Source organism: Eptatretus burgeri, chromosome 2, assembly GCF_056783735.1.
Source record: "Eptatretus burgeri isolate ZD-2024b chromosome 2, Ebu_testis_v1, whole genome shotgun sequence".
NCBI classification, from domain to species: domain Eukaryota; kingdom Metazoa; phylum Chordata; class Myxini; order Myxiniformes; family Myxinidae; genus Eptatretus; species Eptatretus burgeri.
Genome location: NC_140962.1, coordinates 83,215,871 through 83,237,994, shown reverse-complemented (window position 1 = coordinate 83,237,994; position 22,124 = coordinate 83,215,871). Strand labels below are relative to the sequence as shown.

General features: G+C 39.5%; 2 protein-coding genes across 6 annotated transcripts in view; one reads left to right on the top strand and one right to left on the bottom strand.

The window, feature by feature from the left end:
- Positions 1 to 12,034, top strand: part of LOC147032451 (transcription factor Sp9-like) — a 107,318-nt gene extending 95,284 nt beyond the window's left edge. Inside the window, exons 2-3 of one of the 2 annotated variants that reach the window (XR_015055168.1) lie at positions 9,479 to 9,577; positions 10,645 to 12,034. The gene's annotated coding sequence lies outside the window, so the exon portion shown is untranslated. Of the gene's footprint in view, positions 1 to 9,478; positions 9,727 to 10,644 lie in introns of those variants that run through there. The other variant, XR_015055169.1, reaches the window with a different exon arrangement.
- The window catches only part of LOC147032450 (uncharacterized), a 113,032-nt gene that overhangs the window by 83,262 nt on the left and 7,646 nt on the right, over positions 1 to 22,124 (bottom strand). For all 4 annotated transcript variants that reach the window (XR_015055164.1, XR_015055166.1, XR_015055165.1 and 1 more), the window contains exons 2-3: positions 13,723 to 13,826; positions 377 to 497 (exon numbers count right to left, since the gene is read on the bottom strand). Coding sequence is in view for 1 of the 4 variants with exons in the window: in XM_085870090.1 (XP_085726216.1) it covers positions 377 to 497; positions 13,723 to 13,773 (172 nt within the window). In the remaining 3 variants the exon portion in view is untranslated. The remainder of the gene's footprint in view (positions 1 to 376; positions 498 to 13,722; positions 13,827 to 22,124) is intronic.

Sequence of the window (22,124 nt, the reverse complement as noted above, 5' to 3'; positions counted from 1 at the left end):
CATGGATTCCAAGCATCACAAGCTGTCAGTAAATAAAATATGAATTTTAAACACAACTCTTACTTGTGAGATGGAACTCACAGCACGGCACAACCTTTTTATTTCTCATTTTCAGGATTTTCAAAAGAATAAAACGAACTTGGATGCGAAGTTTTTTTTAACATTTGCATTTCCGACTGTGGCCAAATGATCACATATTGAATGACAATGCAATATACTTATACCTCATGAACTACTTAAGTGTTTTCATAGATTTCTATACATTGTGAGAAGAAAAAAAAATGTAGAGGCTGCCAATGGCAACTAGATGTCAAATACACAAAGTGTGTATTTAATGAATAACAACATTTGATAACAATCATCATGCATGCCTTACTGTCCAAAACTGGAATGCTGCGGTCGTTTGTGACGGTCTTCTTGAGTTTGGCTCCTTTGGTGATATCCAAAAGCAACGCATTTCGACTCTTATGCTCAGACTTCGACAGGCTTGGAGGTTCCTTCAATAAATGGATAAGTTGTAAATTGAAATGAAAATAAAAAGCCAACAAGAGTTGAAACCATGACCATCACTCTCAAAGAATTCTCAAACTTTAAAAAATATAATAAACACAAGAGGAATCCAATATATAAAATAAAAGGAACTCAGTCTCTGCATGCCTACATGTGTTCGTTTGCCAACAATTATTCTATAGGGGATTCCGCTAATCAAGCAACAACGGTACCCCCTACACAATTGGCAGCACACACTGCACACACTGCACATAACGTGCTGCATAAACACACATGAGAAGAGTTTGTTTACTGACGGTTTGATTTAAAGAAGGAAGAGAGGAGGAGGGGGAGGGTGAGAATATTTTTCTATTGTTATCTTCTTGTTAGTGTGTTGTATATTATTCGGAATTCAGCATCCAAAAAGGCTGTGACGAATATCCCATTAACTCTCTCCCCCTCCTCGCTCCCTCAGTGTATGGCTATGCCGGTATCTATACACAGCCTAATTTTATATTTTCCCATTAACAACAACTGTTTTTTACCCTTGCCGAAGGAGAGGGTATTGCATTAGGGTCGTTTGTTTGTCTGTTTGTTTGTTTGCACAGAACTTGTTTTTTTTCTCCACAAACGCTTTTCGAATCGAAACAAAATTTTCACCATAGGAGCGACTACTCATGGAGAATGTTTTATTGATAATTATGACATCACAGGTGATGTGCTATGGCAGCCATGTTGGAAAAATGGGAAGAAAAAAAAAAAAAAAAAAAAACTTTGGACGTCTATCTCTGAAACCACACCAAGGAAAGAATTCAAACTTTGCACATGGCAAGTACTCATGGAAAATAAGTGTGATTTTTTAAAATGATGTCAAAGGTGCCTTCGTTTTGATGTCATAATTGCATATGTAGAATGCTACATCTGATCAGTATGAAATTATTGAAGGTCATCTAAGGATGAAATGGTTCACATAAAATAAATTGATGGCGTCATCGTTCTCATGATTCGGCAGCCATATTGTTAATATATGTATATATATATATATATATATATATATATATATATATATATATATATATATATATATATATATATATATATATATATATATATATATATATATATATATATATATATATATACATACCTTCAAAAATCTTCTCTGAAGTGGCTGAACAGATCGAGGAGAAACCTTACACGTATGACTGCCGAGCCATGAGGAACAAAAGGTTCACACAGATGATGTCATTGGTCACATGGTTTTGGCAGCCATATTGGAGTTACCCAAAAACCTATAAAAATCTTCTTCTCCAGAACGGCTGGACAGATCGAGGGGAAAGTTCACATAAATGTTCCCCAAGCCATGGGTGTACAAGTTTGTTTAGGAATAGCCATTACTTTAGTTTTATCGGTCACATGGTTTGGCAGCCATATTAGATTGAAGAAAATATTAAATAATGTTTTCACTGGAACCGCTTAATCAATTGACGTGAAACTTCTCAATTATGATATAGTAGTGATGGGGAATGTACGTTTTAAATTCCAACCTGATAGGACACATGGTCTGGGAGTCAGAATTATTTAATTTTTTGAACTGGGTTCTTTTTGATTTGTTTGATTTATTTTTTAAAAATTTGAATAATGCTCACTTGGCTGTTCCTGGATGAGTTTGAGTGTAGAGGAGTAGCAGTTGAAATGTGAATCCTGTCCAGGTTCCTCCTGATGACCATCTTTGCTTTTTGTTTAAGTTCCTTCTGATTACTCCAATGCAAGACTGTACCTATTTGGTCTTCCATTTGATTTGAATTGAATCTATTTTAATCCCATTCTAAATTCAATTGGATAATATATACAAAACGTCATGGGTCAGGGTCAGCTGTCTGATCAAAGTGGGGATTGTATCCAAGTGGGACATCTTCGTCCCCGGTCATCACTGCCAGCAGTTATAAAGTGGCAATTCTAATTATGTCTCTTATTAATTATGTAACTCACCAGTACACAAACACCACACAAAACGACACAAGCACCACAAAAACCAAGTCCTGACAAGGGTCTGCAATCTCCGATTGCTCTTTTTCTTGTTTTTTTTTAGCAATTACGCAAGGATTGGTATTCCCATTGGCAAAGTGACGAGTCTTCCATTCCAGTACTCATAAAAAACACTTGGACATAACTGCAGGAAAAAAATAAATTCCGAACTCGTCCAAGTAAAAAGTCAAACAGAAATTGACAAAGTAAAGATGATAACGAAACAAAGACATAAAGTGAAACTCAGTGACATTTAAAAACCAGACAGTGGCATTATGATTAGAGCGTTTGCTCCGAATCTAGGAAGTCAGCGGTTCGATTCTGATGGTGGTTTAGTCACACAAGACTTTAAAAATGGTGCATGCTGCTTCCTTGCTCAACTCTCAGCATTCAGATGACAGAGCAAAGACAAACCACATGGGTTAGTACCTTCAGGGGAGGGAGATTTTTTTTTCACTGAAAGTGCCTGTTAACTACTGAGAGAAAAAACACCACCACAAGGTGTTGCTGCCAGCATCCAGTGCATTTTGGGAAGCAACGTCACCAAAGGTCAACAGCCATGTTGATGGTCTGTGAAGTCCAGTTGTATTGCCTGCTGTTTGGCATGTGAGAGCGAGCATGTGAAAGCGAACATATGACAGCGAGCGTGTGTGAGACAGTGAGTGCTTCCATGAGCCATAGAAACTGGAGAAGAAATTAAATAAAATTTTAAAACTCGAAAATAGAATTAGCCACAAATGCGTTGATGGATGCGCCTCTGCCCATGTTAGATGTCAACCCGCTGTTACGTTTGAACTCAATTAAAAGTCAAATTAAAAGTTAAAGGTCACATGAGAGAAAAAGAGACAAGTAGAAGAGGGATAACATCACATGCTTTAAACTCAACTTATAGTCTGCACAATGATTCTCAAATCGGCACATGACCTTTGGTCTTTGACCTGTTGCATGCAAAATTGAATCAGTTCACGTTCATCTTTGTACTGCAGTCCATACTTGTGCCAAGTATGGTTGAAATCCCTTCAGCGGTTCACAATTTATTGTGGTAACAATGATTTACAATTGAAGGTCACTTGACCTTTTCAACCCAAAATCTAATAAATTAATCTGTGTAGCATAATACATACTTGTACCAAGTTTGTCAAAATCATTTCAATGGTTCACAAGCTCCTCCTTGCCTTCGACAGTGTTTAAGTGCATTATCAAGCACGATGATAAAGAGGATTTCAAAAAGCTGCATTTCTCCATCTGGTGAGAGCATCTTGGAATATGTATCCCTATCCATATTTGAAATCACCTTCATAAGTTGATCAGGGATTCCATATGCTAATAGGATCTTCATAATCTGACCACAATTAATGGTCTGGACTGATCTCAAATTTGCCGATGACATGGCTTGTCAGAAGAAATTTAACAAGCGCAAGAACTTCTCAAGAGAGTCTAAACAAGAGCCGGTAAGATGGGACGAACAATTAATGCTGATAAAACTAAAGTGATGGCATTCAACCTATCGAGAAAGGTCTCAGTCATTAACTGTCTCGAGTTTTATTCCATAATTTAATATGGCAAAGTATCTTGGTTCCTGAGTTAATACGACTGCTCTGGATATCAAACAAAGGAAGTCCGCATGAAGAGCTCGTCACAAACTTTCGAGAATATTGAAGTCGACACTCTGTGTATCAAGGAACAACTGGTCATGGCAACAGTTGAGCACTTCCTGCTTTATGGAAGTGAAGCATGGACCCTCATTGCGACCAGGAGAAAGGACTTGATGGATGCTATACTCAATTTCTTCATTCAGCTTCCAAGGTCCATTGGTCTGAACATGGGACAAATAAAGAGCTCTAGAGGGTTTTCTTCCAAGGCTGTCAATTAAAATTAGATGTTTCAGGATTGCTGAGCACTACTATCAACACAAAAACGAACCGGCTCCCAATCTTGCACTCTGGACATCTAAACACGGAAGGCAGAAGTGGGGTAGAACACCTCTCAACTACATCAACATGTTGAAGGAGGATACAGACCTGAAGACAGAGGAAATGCACACAACAGTGCTTGATCAAGAGGACTGGAAGCTGAGGATCAATGTCATCTGAGTTTGGCCTGAGCTGACAAGAATAAGATGGTCCTCTGTTTTTTTTCAGCTTATGCAACCTTGTTCCTTATTCTCTTCAATCCCACACGTCAAGTTGGCAGTGTAGATCATCTCAGGTTACCCCTACCGATAATTTTTTCTGTCTCCATTAACCCTCCATCAACTTGTGGATAGTTTTGTTTCCTTCACCCTTTTCTCTCCTCCTCCAGTTTGGTCATCCTTACTTTGCATCCATGTGTTTACCATTGCCTCCACCATCAATGTGTTGCCTTCGACCCTCTATCACCTTGCTCTTCAATAGCTCTAGATTTTGGATACAACAAAAGCCCTGCTGGCATTTATGAATGGAGGAAACATAGGAACCACCTATAAATAAATTAATTATTTAACATGACGCAACTTCTGAAAAAAAACAAAAAAACAAAGCTCAATGTTCAGGTTCCCATTTTGAATCCAATCTGAACAAAGATCAGTAACAGCCCCAACCATGTTGTTGAAAAACTGTTAATAACACCAAAAGTGCACCAATATGGATAATTATTTTAATGCAAACTCAACATGACCCTCAATGTATAATATCTCGGTTTATTTTTCAGGGACTAATTATAATTAATCATTCAACACAACAACAACTTTTGATGCAAAAAGTGAAAGTCTGCCGACTTGCTTCATTAACCCTCCCCATCAACTTGTAGATAGTTTCATTTCCTTCCCCTTTTTCTCTCCTCCTCCAGTTCATTCATCCCTATGTTGCATGCATTTCCCACTGCCCCTACGATCAATGTGTTGCCTTCCACCTTCTTTCACTTTGCTCAAATGTGTCCTTTGAGGATCTCAGGATCTCAGTCACCATACTCTTCAATCAGTTTACTTTTCACTTTTCAGGGCCCAATAATCATTATATACAGCAACAACTTTTGATGAAAAAAGTGAAAGTCTGGCACGTTTGTAAAATTAGTCACTTATTTTGGGAGCCTGTAGGGAGACTGCAAATAGCTAGGAGTTGAGGAAGGAGCCAGTTCAAATTGTCAATATATCGGACATTATTTTAAATATCACATACATTTCATGGATGAATCTTAATGCATTTTAGGAGAACTCCAATTACCATGGTTTGTTCCAAATGACACATTTGAGCTTGATACACTATCAATAGGCCAAGATGCTTAGGAAAGCTCAATATGTTTGTGATATACTATCAACCAAATGGATTTCATTTGGTTTAATCCGAACAATTATTTTGTTCACATTAAACCAAATGAGGAGAGTGAAGGGAGTAATGGCAGAAAAAGATATCGATAAAAAATTGAAAGGGAAGGTTCCGACGTCGTGCGCAATGCTGGACTACCTTTACAGTCTGGAGATGGTGGCACTGACAAAGAGACAACAACAGAGGCTGCAGGTTTGTGAGAACAACTGGGTCAGGAGGATTGCGGGAGTAAAGAGGGTGGATAAAAGGAGGATGAACTGAGGCGGATGAACTGAGGCGGGAGATTGGTGCGCTGATGAGTTTGATAGGGAGATTGGTGAAATGCCAGCTGAGATGGGCAGGACACTTGGTGTGGATGGGGGAAGAGAGAATGGCAAAGGGTGTGGAGAGGTTGAGGGAGCAAAGTATGAGAAAAACAGGTAGAACGTGGTTGAGATGGGAGGATTGTGTGAGGAGGGATATCCGTAATGTCGGGGTAGTTGAAGAGTGGAGAGAGTTAGCTGAGGACAGAGGGAGAGGGAGACGCATCGTGCTCAAGGCAGGGCAGAAGTGTGGTGCCATCGGACCTCACCCCTTATAAAGGGAAGAAGAGGAGACGACGAAGAACTCCAGCAACTTTATGTTAACTCCAGTGAAACTCAAGTCCATGAGTCCTTTCCACGACAGTGTAAATCGCGAGCTGCCAGGCAGGGAAACGTCGTCACACTTGGTTAAAGCCTTCCTCCCCACTCATCCCTCCAAGGGGAGGTCCAAGAGGCCGATAGTAGTGTGAGGAAAAATGATTGGTTAGAAGCCAGATTATTTTTTAAAAAAAACCCACACCTTCACTAGTCATTCGTTGGAAAAGTAAATGGAACAAAGTTCATGATGTAAAAGTACTATCAAGTTGGCACCAATGAAAAGTACACCACAAGAGCAAGGCAGGATGCCAGACTGTATCAAAAGCTCGAGATATGTCCAGAGAGACAGCCCTGACCTCGTATCTGATAGATTGAGGGCCTCCATCCATTGTTCGGAGAGTAAAAGCAGCATGTCCAAGGTAGAGTGACCAGGTCTGAATCAGAATTGATGATTTCTGAGATGAAGCTATTGGAGAAAACAAATGATTTTATGTCAACTGCATTGATGGATTCCATAACCTTGTTGATGATTGGAAGTAAACTAATTGGTCTGGAGTAAAGGGAATCCATTTTTGCAACTTCTAAATGCAATGCTGTGATGTTGGCCGATTTCCAAGCACAAGGAAGATGACCTGTGGTAAATGACAGAGTGAAAAAGGCAGAGAGAGGAAGCACAAGAGCAGCAGAGCAGGTTTTTTGGAAACGTGAGCTGATGCCGTCTGGTTCAGTTGCAGAGTCAGAGTTGAGGGATGCCAGAAACTTTTCTTCTCAGGTGCAAAAGAAACAGAAATCAGGAGCAGTTGGGTACGACTGGAAAGGATGGGTACAGCGAGGAGGTGTTAGGTACACAAGATTTTAAAGCAAACACAGAAATGAGGCATTTCGGCCTTCTCACAAGGGGAGTCGGCTGTGTTGCCATTTGAAGTGAAGGTAGGAATGGAAGGGGAGCATATACCAGAGACAAACTTGACAAGGTGCCACCAGGTTTTGGAGGAGGGAGACAAGTTTGAAAGTTTATTCTTGAGATTGGAAAGATGTTGTTTTCTGGCTCTCCTGAGAGTGGACACACACTTGTGGGCTTTGTGGAATATGATCTGAGGTTGCCTTTGGTCAGATTTGCCTTCCAGGAGGAGAATGCAAGTTGTTTTAAAGCAACTGCCTCACCACAGAATTCAGAGTCCCAAGAGCAGGAGGATGGGTAAGATAACTGAAAGACAAGATGGGATGAATCTGTGCATAAGAGAGAGCAGGTTTCTGTGGAAGAATATCCAGGCTGAATTAATATCAGCAGCAGTGGATATAGGAGACCAGTCCTGAAGTGTTTAATAACAATTTTTTTAAAAAACAACATGTGAAGCACAGTGCCATGGATGTAGAAATAGGTTTTATGAACCACGAATACATGGGGTCCGTGAATGTCGAGGTTCCAGAGTACATCAAAGGGGGTAGTGGGGCAGATAACAGCAAAATTTGAGAGGAATCGTGCAAATGATGATACAAGCATCAAATTTGGCACATTTGTTCTCCAGGGGATTCTAATCAAATCTGCCTGATTGGCCATTTGAAAATCCAAATTTTGAAAAATTTGAAAATAAAAAAAAAAAAACTTCAAAAAAGTCAAGATCACGAATCAATGTTTGATGCTGGTTGAGATTGGTGAATGTTTCAGAAACATCATCAAAGACGTTCCAAGTCTGCCATGCAGTTTTCTTCCCTTTACCGCGGAAGGCAGACACGACGTCACATCCAGTGAACGCATGGAAGTATGGGATCCTCAAGCTTTCTCAGGTCCTATTGCAGAAACTACCTCATGGACTGGAATCCATCACGCATTGGCTCCTTGGCCAAAGGCAATCCACATGTTCTCAAGACCTAGTTCCTGTAAGGATGGCAGTACAGATATTGCTATGACTAGTACGTCCGTGTCATTAGCCTTAATGATAATGGACTTGCTACCATTCGTCGTTGCATCCCTGGCGTGTACAAATATTCGAGTGTCAGCTTCTTCATGACAACATGGAGACACAGCATCCAGTGACTTCCTTGTGTTGCTTATGGCATCTTCTCCTTTTGTGACAATGACTGTGCTTGTCGTCTGTGCTTCACACATCTTTTCTGCAAGGAAGTGAAACAGCTCAGTCTTGTTGCTGTCATCTCGAAGAAAGCTTCTCCAGTTACTTGGGGTCTTGCTGGTTCCCGTCACTCTTCTTCTGATTCCTTGCCCCCTTTTCGACCTTGCCTCGGACTTCAGACTTGACTTCTTGTGCACATCAAACACTACGTCCACCCTCTCGTACCTGGCACCATAGTATTCCACCTTTGGGATAATATCTTCTTTAGCATAGTCATCAAATATCTTTGAAGTGCGTGGAGGTAGGGCATTGATAAGTGCTGAGCCATCAATGATGACTGCATCTCCCCTTCGTTCTGTGTCTGGGATGTTCACTTGCGCTTCAAGAATTTCAGCCAGCTGTGACTTAAAATTTTTTTGAAGTTTTTTGTTTTTTTCAAATTTTTCAAAATGTGGATTTTCAAATGGCCAATCGGGCAGATTTGATCAGAAAGCCCTGCAGAACAAATGCAAAATTTGATTCTTGTATCATAATTTGCACGATTTTTCTACTATCTACTACACTATACCCCTTTTAATGTAGCACTGGAATAAACATAGCACTACAATACAGCTTGCTGGGATGATTGAGCCATTTGAGTATCCTGTGTCGGAGTAACGAACCGTCCGGGATTGTGCCCAAATAGCCCAGAAAACTGCTTCGGCAGCACCGACGCTCTGCACAGAGTATGGTCCCAATGGATGGATGGATGAACAATCTTTGGTACATCAAAGGTGGTGAAGGTTGTGTTGAAATTTCATCGGAATTGGGTGTGTAGTTTCAGAGAAGAAAGCAAATACCTATTTTGGGGGGGGGGGCAACCACCGTAACCCCCATTGGGGGCGGTTTTTTTAAATACAATGAACAAACTTTGGTACATAAATGGAGAGTATGTTGTGGTAAAGTTTCATTTAAATCGTATGTGTAGTTTCAGGGAAGAAGTTGCAAGTATTTGTGGACCGACAGATGGATGGACGGATGGGCAGACGACGCACTATCGCATAACCTCCACAGGACTACATTCCAGGTGGGCGAAAAACTACCTCACCAGGTGGCTTCGAGACTCCGCTCTGCGCATCATTACATCATCAATGTTGAAAATACCTGCAATATAAGTAATGCTGGCATGACAGTTGCTTGAGATGTCCACTGGCAACGTCATTACCAATATTGTCACAAGAAAATCTTGAAAGCATTTCAGTGTTTAAGGAAAATGAGGTCATGATCCCCTAGCAATTCTGCCACCTTCTATCTTTTCCCTACGAATCAAAGCTTACCACTATCCATCAAAGCACCGACAACATCCACCAAGTGGCTCATACCTGTAGTTTAGCAAGACTTTGGCTCTGAATTTGTCCCGATTGTACATGCGCAGAGTGGAGTGAGATTTTTTATATTTTTTTTACTCTGTCTGCCAGTCTGACAGTCAAACAAAATTGAAGATCATTCCAAATGGGAAGCTTACTGTTTTTGGCAATGTCATAAAGGACACAACATGCACAAATAATTAATCTATGTGTTAAATAAGATAGCACCGTTATTTATTTAAGAAAGGACCCAGAGAAGAATTGGGAAACTATAGACCTGTTAGTTTGACTTCAGTTGCAGGGAAGGTGTTGGAAACATTAATTTAGGACAAGATGAGGAACCATTTAAATAAATATAAACTAATTAAAGGTAGTCAGCATTGGTTCTCCAAAGGTAGTTCCTGTCTAAACAATCTTTCAGAGTTCTATGAAGCAGTGTCTAATTGGGTGGATGAGGGAAAGGCAGTGGACATAGTATATCAAGACTTTAAGAAGGCATTTGATAAGGTACCACATCAGAGGTTGTTAGCCAAAGTGAGGGCTTGTGGAGTGGCTGGTCAGGTGGCTAATTGGAATACAAACTGGCTTTGTGATAGGAAGTAAAGAGAGGCTGTGAGTGGGAGGACGTAAGTAGTGGGGTACCTCAGGGATCAGTTCTCGGACCATTAATATTCATGATTTACAGAGACATGACAGAAGTAAATAGACACCTTAAATTTATTCATTTAATCTGTATAATGCAGTTTTACTCAGTGATTTTGACTAATATTTGAGTATTTCTTTGCAGAAACGAGTTATTGGGTCGTGTGTGACAATTAACTATGCCTCAAACCTCGGGAGCACGCAACCTTTGCAATTTTCAAAGAGGACGGATTGTTGGCCAATCGGAAGGTGGAGCCAGACAGGGGCAGATAGCTCAGAACCTTGGCATTCCACTTTCTACGGTCAATCGGGTGATTGTGCAATTCACCAGCGAAGGCAAAGAATCCACAGCTTCCCGTGCTGGTCGATCTGGGCCCTCAGAAAGATGTCATCAAGCTATCAAGCGGTCCATTGAGAAAACTCCCCGTTGCACGGCAGCAGGTGTTGCAGAGGTGGTCAAAGTTAGCTCAAGAACTGCCATGCGGTACCTTCATCAACTGGGCTACTATGGGAGAGCAGCTTGGAGAAAACCTCTTCTTCGACCAACCAACATTCAAAGGAGAAAGAAGTGGGCTGACGAGATGGCCACCAGACCCTTAGAGTTTTGGCAAACTCATGTTTTTCAGATGAGTCCCAATTTGCTCAATTTTCTGACAGTGGACGCATATGGGTCTCCTTAGTTCTTTGTCTGAAAGAGTAAAAGCGTTGAAATCTGCAAATGGCAAGAAAACCAAATACTAGTGTTCGTATTAAAATGGATCAAATGTACTTCAAATGTTCAACAAAATAAATTCTATAAAAATCAGTGTCTCTTTACATCAATTATTTGGATAACAGGGTAAAGAGTAAGCTTTCCAAATTTGCAGATGACACAAAGCTTGGGAGGTAAGATGGACAGCAGAGGGGGTGGTGATCATATTCAGGAAAGTATTTATACATGCATAGATTGGGCAAAAGATTGGCAGGTGGATTTAACCTGAGTGAGTGTAAGGTGTTGGGGATGGGAAAGTACAATGAAAATCGAGATTACATGATAGAAGTGGCAATGTTGTAACATGTTACACAGGAGAAGGATCTGGGGGTGGCAACAGATATGGGAGGTAAGTAGACAGGACAGTACCAGGCAGCTATAGGTAAAGCAAATCGGGTTTTAGGTTGTATTCAGTGGGGGGTAAAATATAAATCAAAAGGTAGTTTGAACAGGATATAGGAATTTAGTGAGACTTCATTGAAAACATTGTGTCCAGTTTTGTTCACCAGAAGTCAGGAAGGACAGAGCTGCTGTAGAGAGAGTTCATCGCAGGGCTACAAGATTGATTCCAAGCCGAGCTAGACTCCGCTATGAGGAGCGGCTAAAGGAGACAGGACTTTTTACATTAGAAAGGTGGTTACGAGAAGATATGCTGAAGATGTTTAAGATAATGAGGAGTACAGACAAAATAAGTGCAGAATCATTATTCAGCACAATAGGCAGTAATCGGACCAGGCGACATAGCCCGAGAGTAAAGGGGAGGAGAGTTAAGACGGTCGTAAGGCAGAGGTCTTTCACTCAGAAGTTACTGCATGGAATGGTCTCCCTGGAAAGGTAGTGGCAGCAGAAACAGGAGATAAGTGTAAATTGGAATTAGATAAGTACATGTACCCATAAGCATTGAAGATAGAAGAGGAGGTATATGGGTACTGGCAGAACTTGTGAGTGGGAGGAAAGATGTCTTGCTGGGACGATGTACAGTAGGTAGTTCGAGTATGGATGGGTGATTGTGTGCATCTGTGCAGAGTGTCATGTCTGTGGGGGTCTCGCCAAGAGGTGGTGTGTGGTTGGTCATGTATTTCTCACCCAAGAACCACCTTTACCCACTCTCTCCCCTGGAAAAATAAAATAACTTGGTTTTAAATAAATTTAATTTAAAATTTTTTTTATTTATTATTAAAATGATGAAAAGAAATACAGTACATTTCCCCTTTATAGCTCACCCAGAACAAAAATGGTTCAGGTGAAATATTAGCATTATGCGGGTTCTGTCAATCAGCGAGTCAGGCTATATGTAAATAACCAGAACTTCTTCTCCAGAACTACACACACGATTTTGATGAAACTTGACCACAACCTTCATCACCCATGATGTACCAAAGTTTGTTAACGGCACGAAAAATTAAAAAAAAAAAAATCAGGGTCTGAAGGTGTCTGGGGTGTGGGGTCAAGACCCCCCCCCCAAAAAAGGTATTTCCTTTCTTGTCTGAAACTACACACATACTTTCGGTGAAACAACCACAACCTTTATCATCTGTGATGTACCAAAGTTTATGCAAGGCATTAAAAAAAAAAAAATTTTTTTAATTATCCCAACTAATCAAATGTACAACTCGCAGCCCCACCCATGTCCATTTTTCTCAAGACTGTGTGGTGTGGGGTATTCTATGAACTCTCAAGTTTTTGTTGGTGTTTGAAGTCCTTCCAAATGAAATGCATAATCTTGATACACTGCCTCAGATTTAATCTATAAATTAAAACTAAAAGCAACAGTCAATGAAAAGATATGTGCGTAATCATTAATTATTGCAAAAAAAAATCCTCGCTCGCAAAGAAAATTCTCACCGTCAATCCAGAGGACCAAGGACACAACAACAACAACAACAAAAAAACATGCACAGAGTCGATACATCGAGGACGGCAAATATAATGTGACCTTTGGAAAATATTTCCTGTTGCAAAACCAATATTTACAGATGAACTTGGTGTTCATTAACATAAGCTCATAAACAACTGTTATGTCCACACATTATTACAAATAAAACAGCTCTTGTTAAAAAAATAAAATAAAATAAACTTAATTTCCATGGCTACTAACAAACTCACTTGTCTTGTGATGGAATTTGCTATAAAAATCATTCAAGAGTGGAGTGGTCATTGGATGTGGGAATCATCTCATAAAGGCAGGGCAACTGGTTCTGGCTGGCTATGATAACGTTGCAGCACCAGGTTATGGGTACAGCAGTCTCATAAGCATTGGTTGCTGATGCATTAAAAAACTCAATGTTTCACTCGCTTTAAATGAATGTCACAGAGTTCGCACTGTTTCTGACCCCAAAAAGGATCATAAAATTGACAAATCACTTGCAATAATATTTCATACTGCAAGCAAGTTATCCAGCATGCCTGGCAGCATTGTACTCCTTTGCATTCAGGATATGCAATTGCAAAGTTCCATCCCTGGCAGCTCACCACAATGGGAGGTGGAGGTGGTGGAGGTGGAGGAGGAGGCGGAGCAGGCATGTTCAAACAACGGTGCGCTCAGGAAGCTGACGTCACTTTCAGTTCTTCATTGGCTGCAAGCACGAAAAAGAACAGGGCATGACATTTATTATCGATAAAACCAAGGTCTGCTGCATCCTGTAAATCTATAAATAAACAAATACATAATTTAAATCAATTTATGAATCCACTGTCATGGTATAGGTCAAAACACACAGAGATTAGGATGAAAAGGACAACATTCTAAATTAGTTGCTACAGTCATGGATAATGTGCTGCTGTAAACCTCAAATTAGCATCACCTGCCAATCCTTTTCATCTCTCTATTCTTCATTCTTCTGCCACATTTGCATCAGACTTTGGGGTTTGCAGTACACTTTCACTGAGCAAATAAAATTCTGGCATTTATTTGACTTGCCTTTTTGATTCCTGGCGTGAATATAAATCGGCACCCTTATGCTTCGCAAGCAGCGTGTTGCACCAGTGATTACAGTCCTTTAAAAAAATGTCAAGTTGAGTATACCACCTATGAGCATTTGCTGGTGGGAATTTTTTTTCATATATATATATATATATATATATATATATATATATATATATATATATATATATATATATATATATATATATATACATTATAAAATGTTCATCCTCAGAGAAGAACATGGTGATATAGGGCATAAAGATAACGTGCTGACAATAGGGCAGTTGGGAAAAGGTCGACACGAGCAAGGCAAATAACAAACAGGAAAATGAGAGAGAAACAGAGAAAGAATGGGGATACATTAAGGAGGGTGAAATTAGTGGGGGGGGGGATGGGTAAAAACTGAGTTGGGATGGAGGATGACATGAGATGGTGGTGCAACGCCAACTCGAATACTTCGAGGTAAACAGTGTAAGCCTTGGGAAGGGATTCCACAATTGAGAGAAAAGAGGAACAACAGAGTCGAGGTGGGTAGTTAAGCTTGGATTTTGGGAGTTTAACCAGGAGAAGTTAATTGAATAATATGTACATCCCGCAGGAGCTGAAGAGGGTCTGAAGGCTGAGAGAGCAGAGAGGATTAGACCGGAGACAAAAAAAAAGAAGAAAAAAAAAGTGTGATGTGAGAGCAACTGGTCTTGTGCTAAGGTCTCATCACAGGAGATGTTAATAAATTTGAGTATTTTAGTTGAGAGATTACAAAAAATGCATGAGGGATACAAGTGATGCTGGGGCACCAGCTCACAGGGGAGAGCAGCACTCCATTGAGCCACAGACAAAGGCCTTGAAGTTGGAGTTTCTCTGATCTTTAAAGGAATAGCTAGTAACAATGGTGATGCCCCAATCCGTAGCCAGCGTTTAAGAGTTATGTGCCAGCACTCCGATCAACTTCAAAATCCCTTCGCTGATCCCCTGTAGGTACTGTAGAAGAGGCAATGCCATCCACTCAGAAATGACACAGACAGCAACCAAAAGCTGAAAGCCCATGATCGATGATTCACTCGACTGCAGTTCTGCTTCACTCTCTCGACATCATATTTTTTCTGTTCTACAAGACCTGCCTTGTTATTTGCTGAGTATCCATGTTAGGTTGTAATTAGTTGCAGAAGCAGGAAGAGTGAAAGTTGTGTATGTTGCACTCTTTCTATCAAAATTCTAATTTGGCTTCTGTATGTACAAGGAAACTGAGAAGCATGAAAAGCCCACATGGCCAGCTGTTCTCAGCTTGTCGTATAAATCTCAGGAAGGGCAGAGATGAAAGCAGGCCGTGTACTTTGTCAGGAATTAAAAGTGCATTAGTATACAATACACAAATGAATTACAACGTTGAATCCCAGGATCACAGCATCATGAGGCATTGTTTCATGGTGGAAACAATAAACGGGCCAATATATCAACCATCTTACATTTACTTCAGCTTTTGCAAAGGACAATTAGACCAGAATACTGAGCAAAATATTAATTTTAGAGCGAGAAGGGCACTCGGTAGAGCGCGTACCTCCGCAACGTAATGCATGATCCACAAGAACATTTGGGCCCAATACATTTTTGAGATAGCAGGGGCTACATATCGTTTTTGGCCCGATAACTCAATGGTGAAGAACCACTTTAAAAATTCGAGTAGTCAGATCCGAATACGGATCTTCACCAAAAATCTAATCAGTTCGTCATTTTCACACACCGAACCTGCGCACCAAATTTCATCCTGATCCATCCATAACTTTTTGAGATAACCTACACACAGACAGACAGACAGACAAACAGACAGAGGGGTGAAAACATAACCTGCTTAACCTCCGGTGGTGGAGGTTAAAAAAAAACTTTTACTACTTATTTAATGACTGCAATTATTGCAACCTCAGGGCTGACAGGAAGTCCGAGAGGTACACAACTCATCTCTAAGCTGTATAGCCTGGGTTAGAATCCTGATCCAGCTATAAACTGTCATTCCAGTGTTTCATTGGCAGGATGATTCATCAATGTGTGCCGTCCCTCAGATGGATGTTAAACGGGTGTACTGTCTGCCGGTATTAATTGGTGGATGTTAAAGACCACAAAGTATTCTTCACGAAGAGCAAGCGAGTTATCGCCGGCACCATGGTCAAATTACGAATTCCTACCCAAACCAGCAGAAGGAATTGCATCAGGGGCACAACCAGCCATCAGCCAATGATGCTACCCTGCAGCCTTGTGCTGCATACGAACAAAGAACCACCACCTTCTCGTGGTGTCAGACAAAGAGCAAGTTTAACCCAAGAGCAATAACGCGTACCTTCCTGCGGGGTGTGTACATTACAGTAGATCCGAGAAGGAATGGTCGAATGTGTTTTAAAGGAGAAATGCACTCACGAACACACGTACAGCCCGTCACTTCAAAAACAGGCTTCTAAAATGGAACATGCTAACAAAACCAATCGCTTTTATTGCAGAACAGGCTAACAAAACTAATAGCTTTTATTGCAGAACAGGTGAACAATATCAATCGCTTTTATTACAGAACAGGCGAACAAAACCAATCGCTTTTAATACAGAACAAGCAAACAAAACCAATCGCTATTATTACAGAACAGGTTAACAAAACCAATGGCTTTTATTAGAGAACAGGTTAACAAAACCAATAGCTTTTATTACAGAACAGGTTAACAAAACCAATAGCTTTTATTGCAGAATAGGCGAACAAAACCAATAGCTTTTATTACAGAACAGGCTAACAAAACCAATTTCTTTTATTACAGAACAGTTTAACAAAACCAATAGCTTTTATTACAGAACAGTTTAACAAAACCAATGGCTTTTATTACAGAACAGGTTAACAAAACCAATGGCTTTTATTACAGAACAGGTTAACAAAACTAATGGCTTTTATTACAGAACAGTTTAACAAAACCAATAGCTTTTATTACAGAACAGGTTAACAAAACCAATAGCTTTTATTGCAGAATAGGCGAACAAAACCAATAGCTTTTATTACAGAACAGGCTAACAAAACCAATAGCTTTTATTACAGAACAGTTTAACAAAACCAATAGCTTTTATTACAGAACTGTTTAACAAAACCAATAGCTTTTATTACAGAACAGGCTAACAAAACCAATAGCTTTTATTACAGAACAGGCTAACAAAACCAATAGCTTTTATTGCAGAATAGGCTAACAAAACTAACCGCTTTTATTACAGAACAGTTTAACAAAACCAATAGCTTTTATTACAGAACAGGCAAACAAAACCAATAGCTTTTATTACAGAACAGGCAAACAAAACCAATAGCTTTTATTACAGAACAGGCAAACAAAACCAATCGCTTTTATTACAGAACAAGCAAACAAAACCAATCGCTTTTATTACAGAACAGGTTAACAAAACCAATCGCTTTTATTACAGAACAGGTTAACAAAACCAATAGCTTTTATTACAGAACAGGCAAACAAAACCAACAGCTATTATTACAGAACAGGTTAACAAAACCAATCGCTTTTATTACAGAACAGGCTAACAAAACCAACAGCTTTTATTGCAGAATAGGCTAACAAAACTAACCGCTTTTATTACAGAACAGGTTAACAAAACCAATCGCTTTTATTACAGAACAAGCAAACAAAACCAATCGCTTTTATTACAGAACAGGTTAACAAAACCAATCGCTTTTATTACAGAACAAGCAAACAAAACCAATCGCTATTATTACAGAACAGGTTAACAAAACCAATCGCTTTTATTAGAGAACAGGTTAACAAAACCAATAGCTTTTATTACAGAACAGGTTTGCAAAACCAATCGCTTTTATTACAGAACAGGCTAACAAAACTAATAGCTTTTATTACAGAACAGGTTAACAAAACTAATAGCTTTTATTGCAGAACAGGTTAATAAAACCAATGGCATTTGTTACAGAACAGGCTAACAAAACCAATCGCTTTTATTACAGAACAGGCGAACAAAACCAATAGCTTTTATTGCAGAACAGGTGAACAATACCAATCGCTTTTATTACAGAACAGGTGAACAATACCAATAGCTTTTATTACAGAACAGGCGAACAAAACCAATCGCTTTTAATACAGAACAAGCAAACAAAACCAATCGCTATTATTACAGAACAGGTTAACAAAACCAATCGCTTTTATTAGAGAACAGGTTAACAAAACCAATAGCTTTTATTACAGAACAGGCAAACAAAACCAATAGCTTTTATTACAGAATAGGCAAACAAAACCAATAGCTATTATTACAGAACAGGCAAACAATACCAATCGCTTTTATTACAGAACAGGTTAACAAAACCAATAGCTATTATTACAGAACAGGCAAACAAAACCAATCGCTTTTATTACAGAACAGGCGAACAATACCAATAGCTTTTATTACAGAACAAGCAAACAAAACCAATAGCTTTTATTACAGAACAGGTTAACAAAACCAATCGCTTTATTACAGAACAAGCAAACAAAACCAATAGCTTTTATTATAGAATAGGCAAACAAAACCAATAGCTATTATTACAGAACATGCAAACAATACCAATCGCTTTTATTACAGAACAGGTTAACAAAACCAATAGCTATTATTACAGAACAGGCAAACAAAACCAATCGCTTTTATTACAGAACAGGCGAACAATACCAATAGCTTTTATTACAGAACAAGCAAACAAAACCAATAGCTTTTATTACAGAACAGGTTAACAAAACCAATCGCTTTATTACAGAACAAGCAAACAAAACCAATAGCTTTTATTACAGAATAGGCAAACAAAACCAATAGCTATTATTACAGAACAGGCGAACAATACCAATCGCTTTTATTACAGAACAGGCGAACAATACCAATAGCTTTTATTACAGAACAAGCAAACAAAACCAATCGCTTTTATTACAGAACAGGCGAACAATACCAATCGCTTTTATTACAGAACAGGCGAACAATACCAATAGCTTTTATTACAGAACAGGCGAACAATACCAATAGCTTTTATTACAGAACAGGCGAACAATACCAATAGCTTTTATTACAGAACAAGCAAACAAAACCAATTGCTTTTATTACAGAACAGGCAAACAAAACCAATAACTTTTATTACAGAACAGGCTAACAAAACCAATAGCTTTTCAGAAATATTTATCAGTCACATGTTCTTCTGTAAACTCACAAACGCAGTGTAAAAGCCCTCATCACAATGCATTATATTGGTCCATGCCTATCAGTATAATATATTTTGCTAAAGACTTTTGTTATAATGTTATAATGAATCATATAATGCATTGACCTCTCCCACAAAAGGTGAATGGGGGTCATGTTTTCACTCCTGTCTGTCTATCTAACTACCTGTGGACACGATGTCTCAAAAAGTTATGGACGGATTCGAACAAAACTTGGTGGACAGATTGGGCGTGTGACAAGGACGAATTAATTATATTTTGGTGAAGATCCGAATCCGTATCTGGGAATTTTTTTTTTATTTCCCAGGTAATTCTTCACCTTTGAGAGATGGGGCCAAAAATATTATACATTGGGATATTTCAAAAAGTTATGGATGGATTTTGACAAAAAACTTAGTGGATAACATGAGTAGGTGACAAGAACAAGCCAATTCAATTCTGGTTAAGGTCTGGATGCAGATCCGGCCTGTCAGTGGGATAGCAAATATAAACTGTTCAGCCTGGCAGAGGTGCGCACTCTGCCGAGCGTCATTCCACTTGAACCTAAGTCGTACTTAGAAAAAGTCTTGGTGGGGTGGAGAAAGGTAGCGGGGTGGGAGTACTTTTGGTCAAACTGTTTTTAGCAACAGACAAACATAACGTTAACTAGAAGGGCACTCAGTAGAACGCATACCTCCGTCATGTAATGCGTGATTCACGAGAACATATCGGGCCCCATACATTTTTGAAATATCATGCTATAAAGTACGATCTCGTTTTTGGCTCCATCTCTCAATGGTGAAGAAGCATTTAAAAAATTCTAGTAGTCGGATCTGGATCCGGATCTTCACCAAAATCTTATCAGTTTGTCCTTGTGACACACAGAACCTGCCCCCCAAATTTCATCTGCATCCGTCCACAACTTTTTGAGATATCCTGTACACAGTCAAACAGACAAACAGATAAAAAGGGGTGAAAACCTGACCTCCTTCACCTTCGGTGGCGGAGGTAGAAAGACAAAACAAGAATTGAATGATTTTTAAAAGGTCGTGCTGCAAACTGAAATCTGTTCAAACTTACAGCCTTCTGAAGCAATCAATTGAGAACATTTTGGATTTAAATAAAGAGGAGAAAATTCTGTAAAAGTAGTCAAGCACGTAGCAGTCACTCGTGATAAAAGTCCAATGACAAAGCCAGTGAAAGCCACGAGGTTTCCGATTCGAGAGGAATCAGGATGCACACAGTGTCAGCAGCACAGCTAACCTGCCAAGGACAGTCAATCTGAGCCAATTTGGCTGCCTAAGTCTGGCTGTAAATCCCAAGAGAAAAGATCCAACCAAGAGGTGACAAACTTTCCCATGGGATACTTGCCTTGAGCAAGTGACGAGGAAGTTCTTATTTGATTACCTCCTCCTTTAACATGTGTGTAAAAGCATCGTTTTGGAAAGGATTGTAAAAATGACAAAACAAAATTCATAACCCAAACTCAAATTTTTCAATGTATTACTCGATATTATGGCAAGGACCTTACACCTTCTTCAACTACAAGGATGATTCACATTTTGAAGAGACAGTCTCACAATCAGTACAAATGTACAAAATCACTCGTCTATAACTAACCTACTACCTTCCATTCCTGGCAATATCGATGTACCCCTCTATCCCCAATGTAAATCGGTACCTGATTCCAATATTTAAATCTATCTGCTGTTTCTGTTTCCACTACCTTCCCAGGGAGACTGTTCCATGCATTAGATACTCTCTGGATGAAGGACCCCTGGGACTTAGTACTGTCCTAACCATCCTCTTCTTTACCGACAGGTCTCAGGTCTCGAACACGTCACCCTACCACCCCCACACTCCACCTTATGTTTCACTGTTCTCTAACCTGTTCCTGTCACTGTCCATTCTTCTGAAAAACCCTTCTGCATTCATTTTATCGAGAGTGTGTACACTTCATTATATTGAATATCTCTATCAGATCACTCAAAATGACCACTTTTCTAATGTCTAAACTACTCTCTCCTTCAGCCAGTTCTCATGGCTGACTCAAGTAAGCACCGGAGTCAATGTTGTCTCTTTACGGTAAACCCTCCGTACAACAGCTCAGTCTTTCCTCAGATGTGATGACAAAAAATACAAACAATATTCTATGCAAGACCTCAATAAATTCCTATGCAGTGTTAGCACTACCTCTTTTGATTTATAAGTTATCTTCCCAGTGAATGCAACCTAAAAACCTAATAACTTTACCTATAGCTGCCTTGCACTGTGCTGTGATGTCTGTTTATCTGCCATATCTATTACCACCCCCACATCATTCTCCTGCATCACATCCTCCAGCAATGCAGATAGCCATTTAGAGGTTATGGTGACGTGAAAACACATATCCCAACAGATCTGAAAATGCCTTTACAAAAAGATACTTCAATAACAGACTGCGGTGAAACAGAGAACTGTCCACCACCAAAGGTGGACGGAGGTTATGTTTTCACCGCTGTCTGTCTGTGAACAGGATATCGCAAAAAGTTGACGGATTCGGACAAAACTCGGTGGATAGGTCAGGTGTGTGACAAGAAAAAAAATCGATTTGATTTTGGTGAAACTCCGGATCCGAATACAAGAGATTAAAATAAATAAATAAATAAATAAATAAATAAATAAATAAAGTGATTCTTCACTATTGAGCGAGGGAACGAAAAACGATGAAAAGCACGATATTTCAAAAGGTTGTGGGTGAGTTACGACAAAACTAG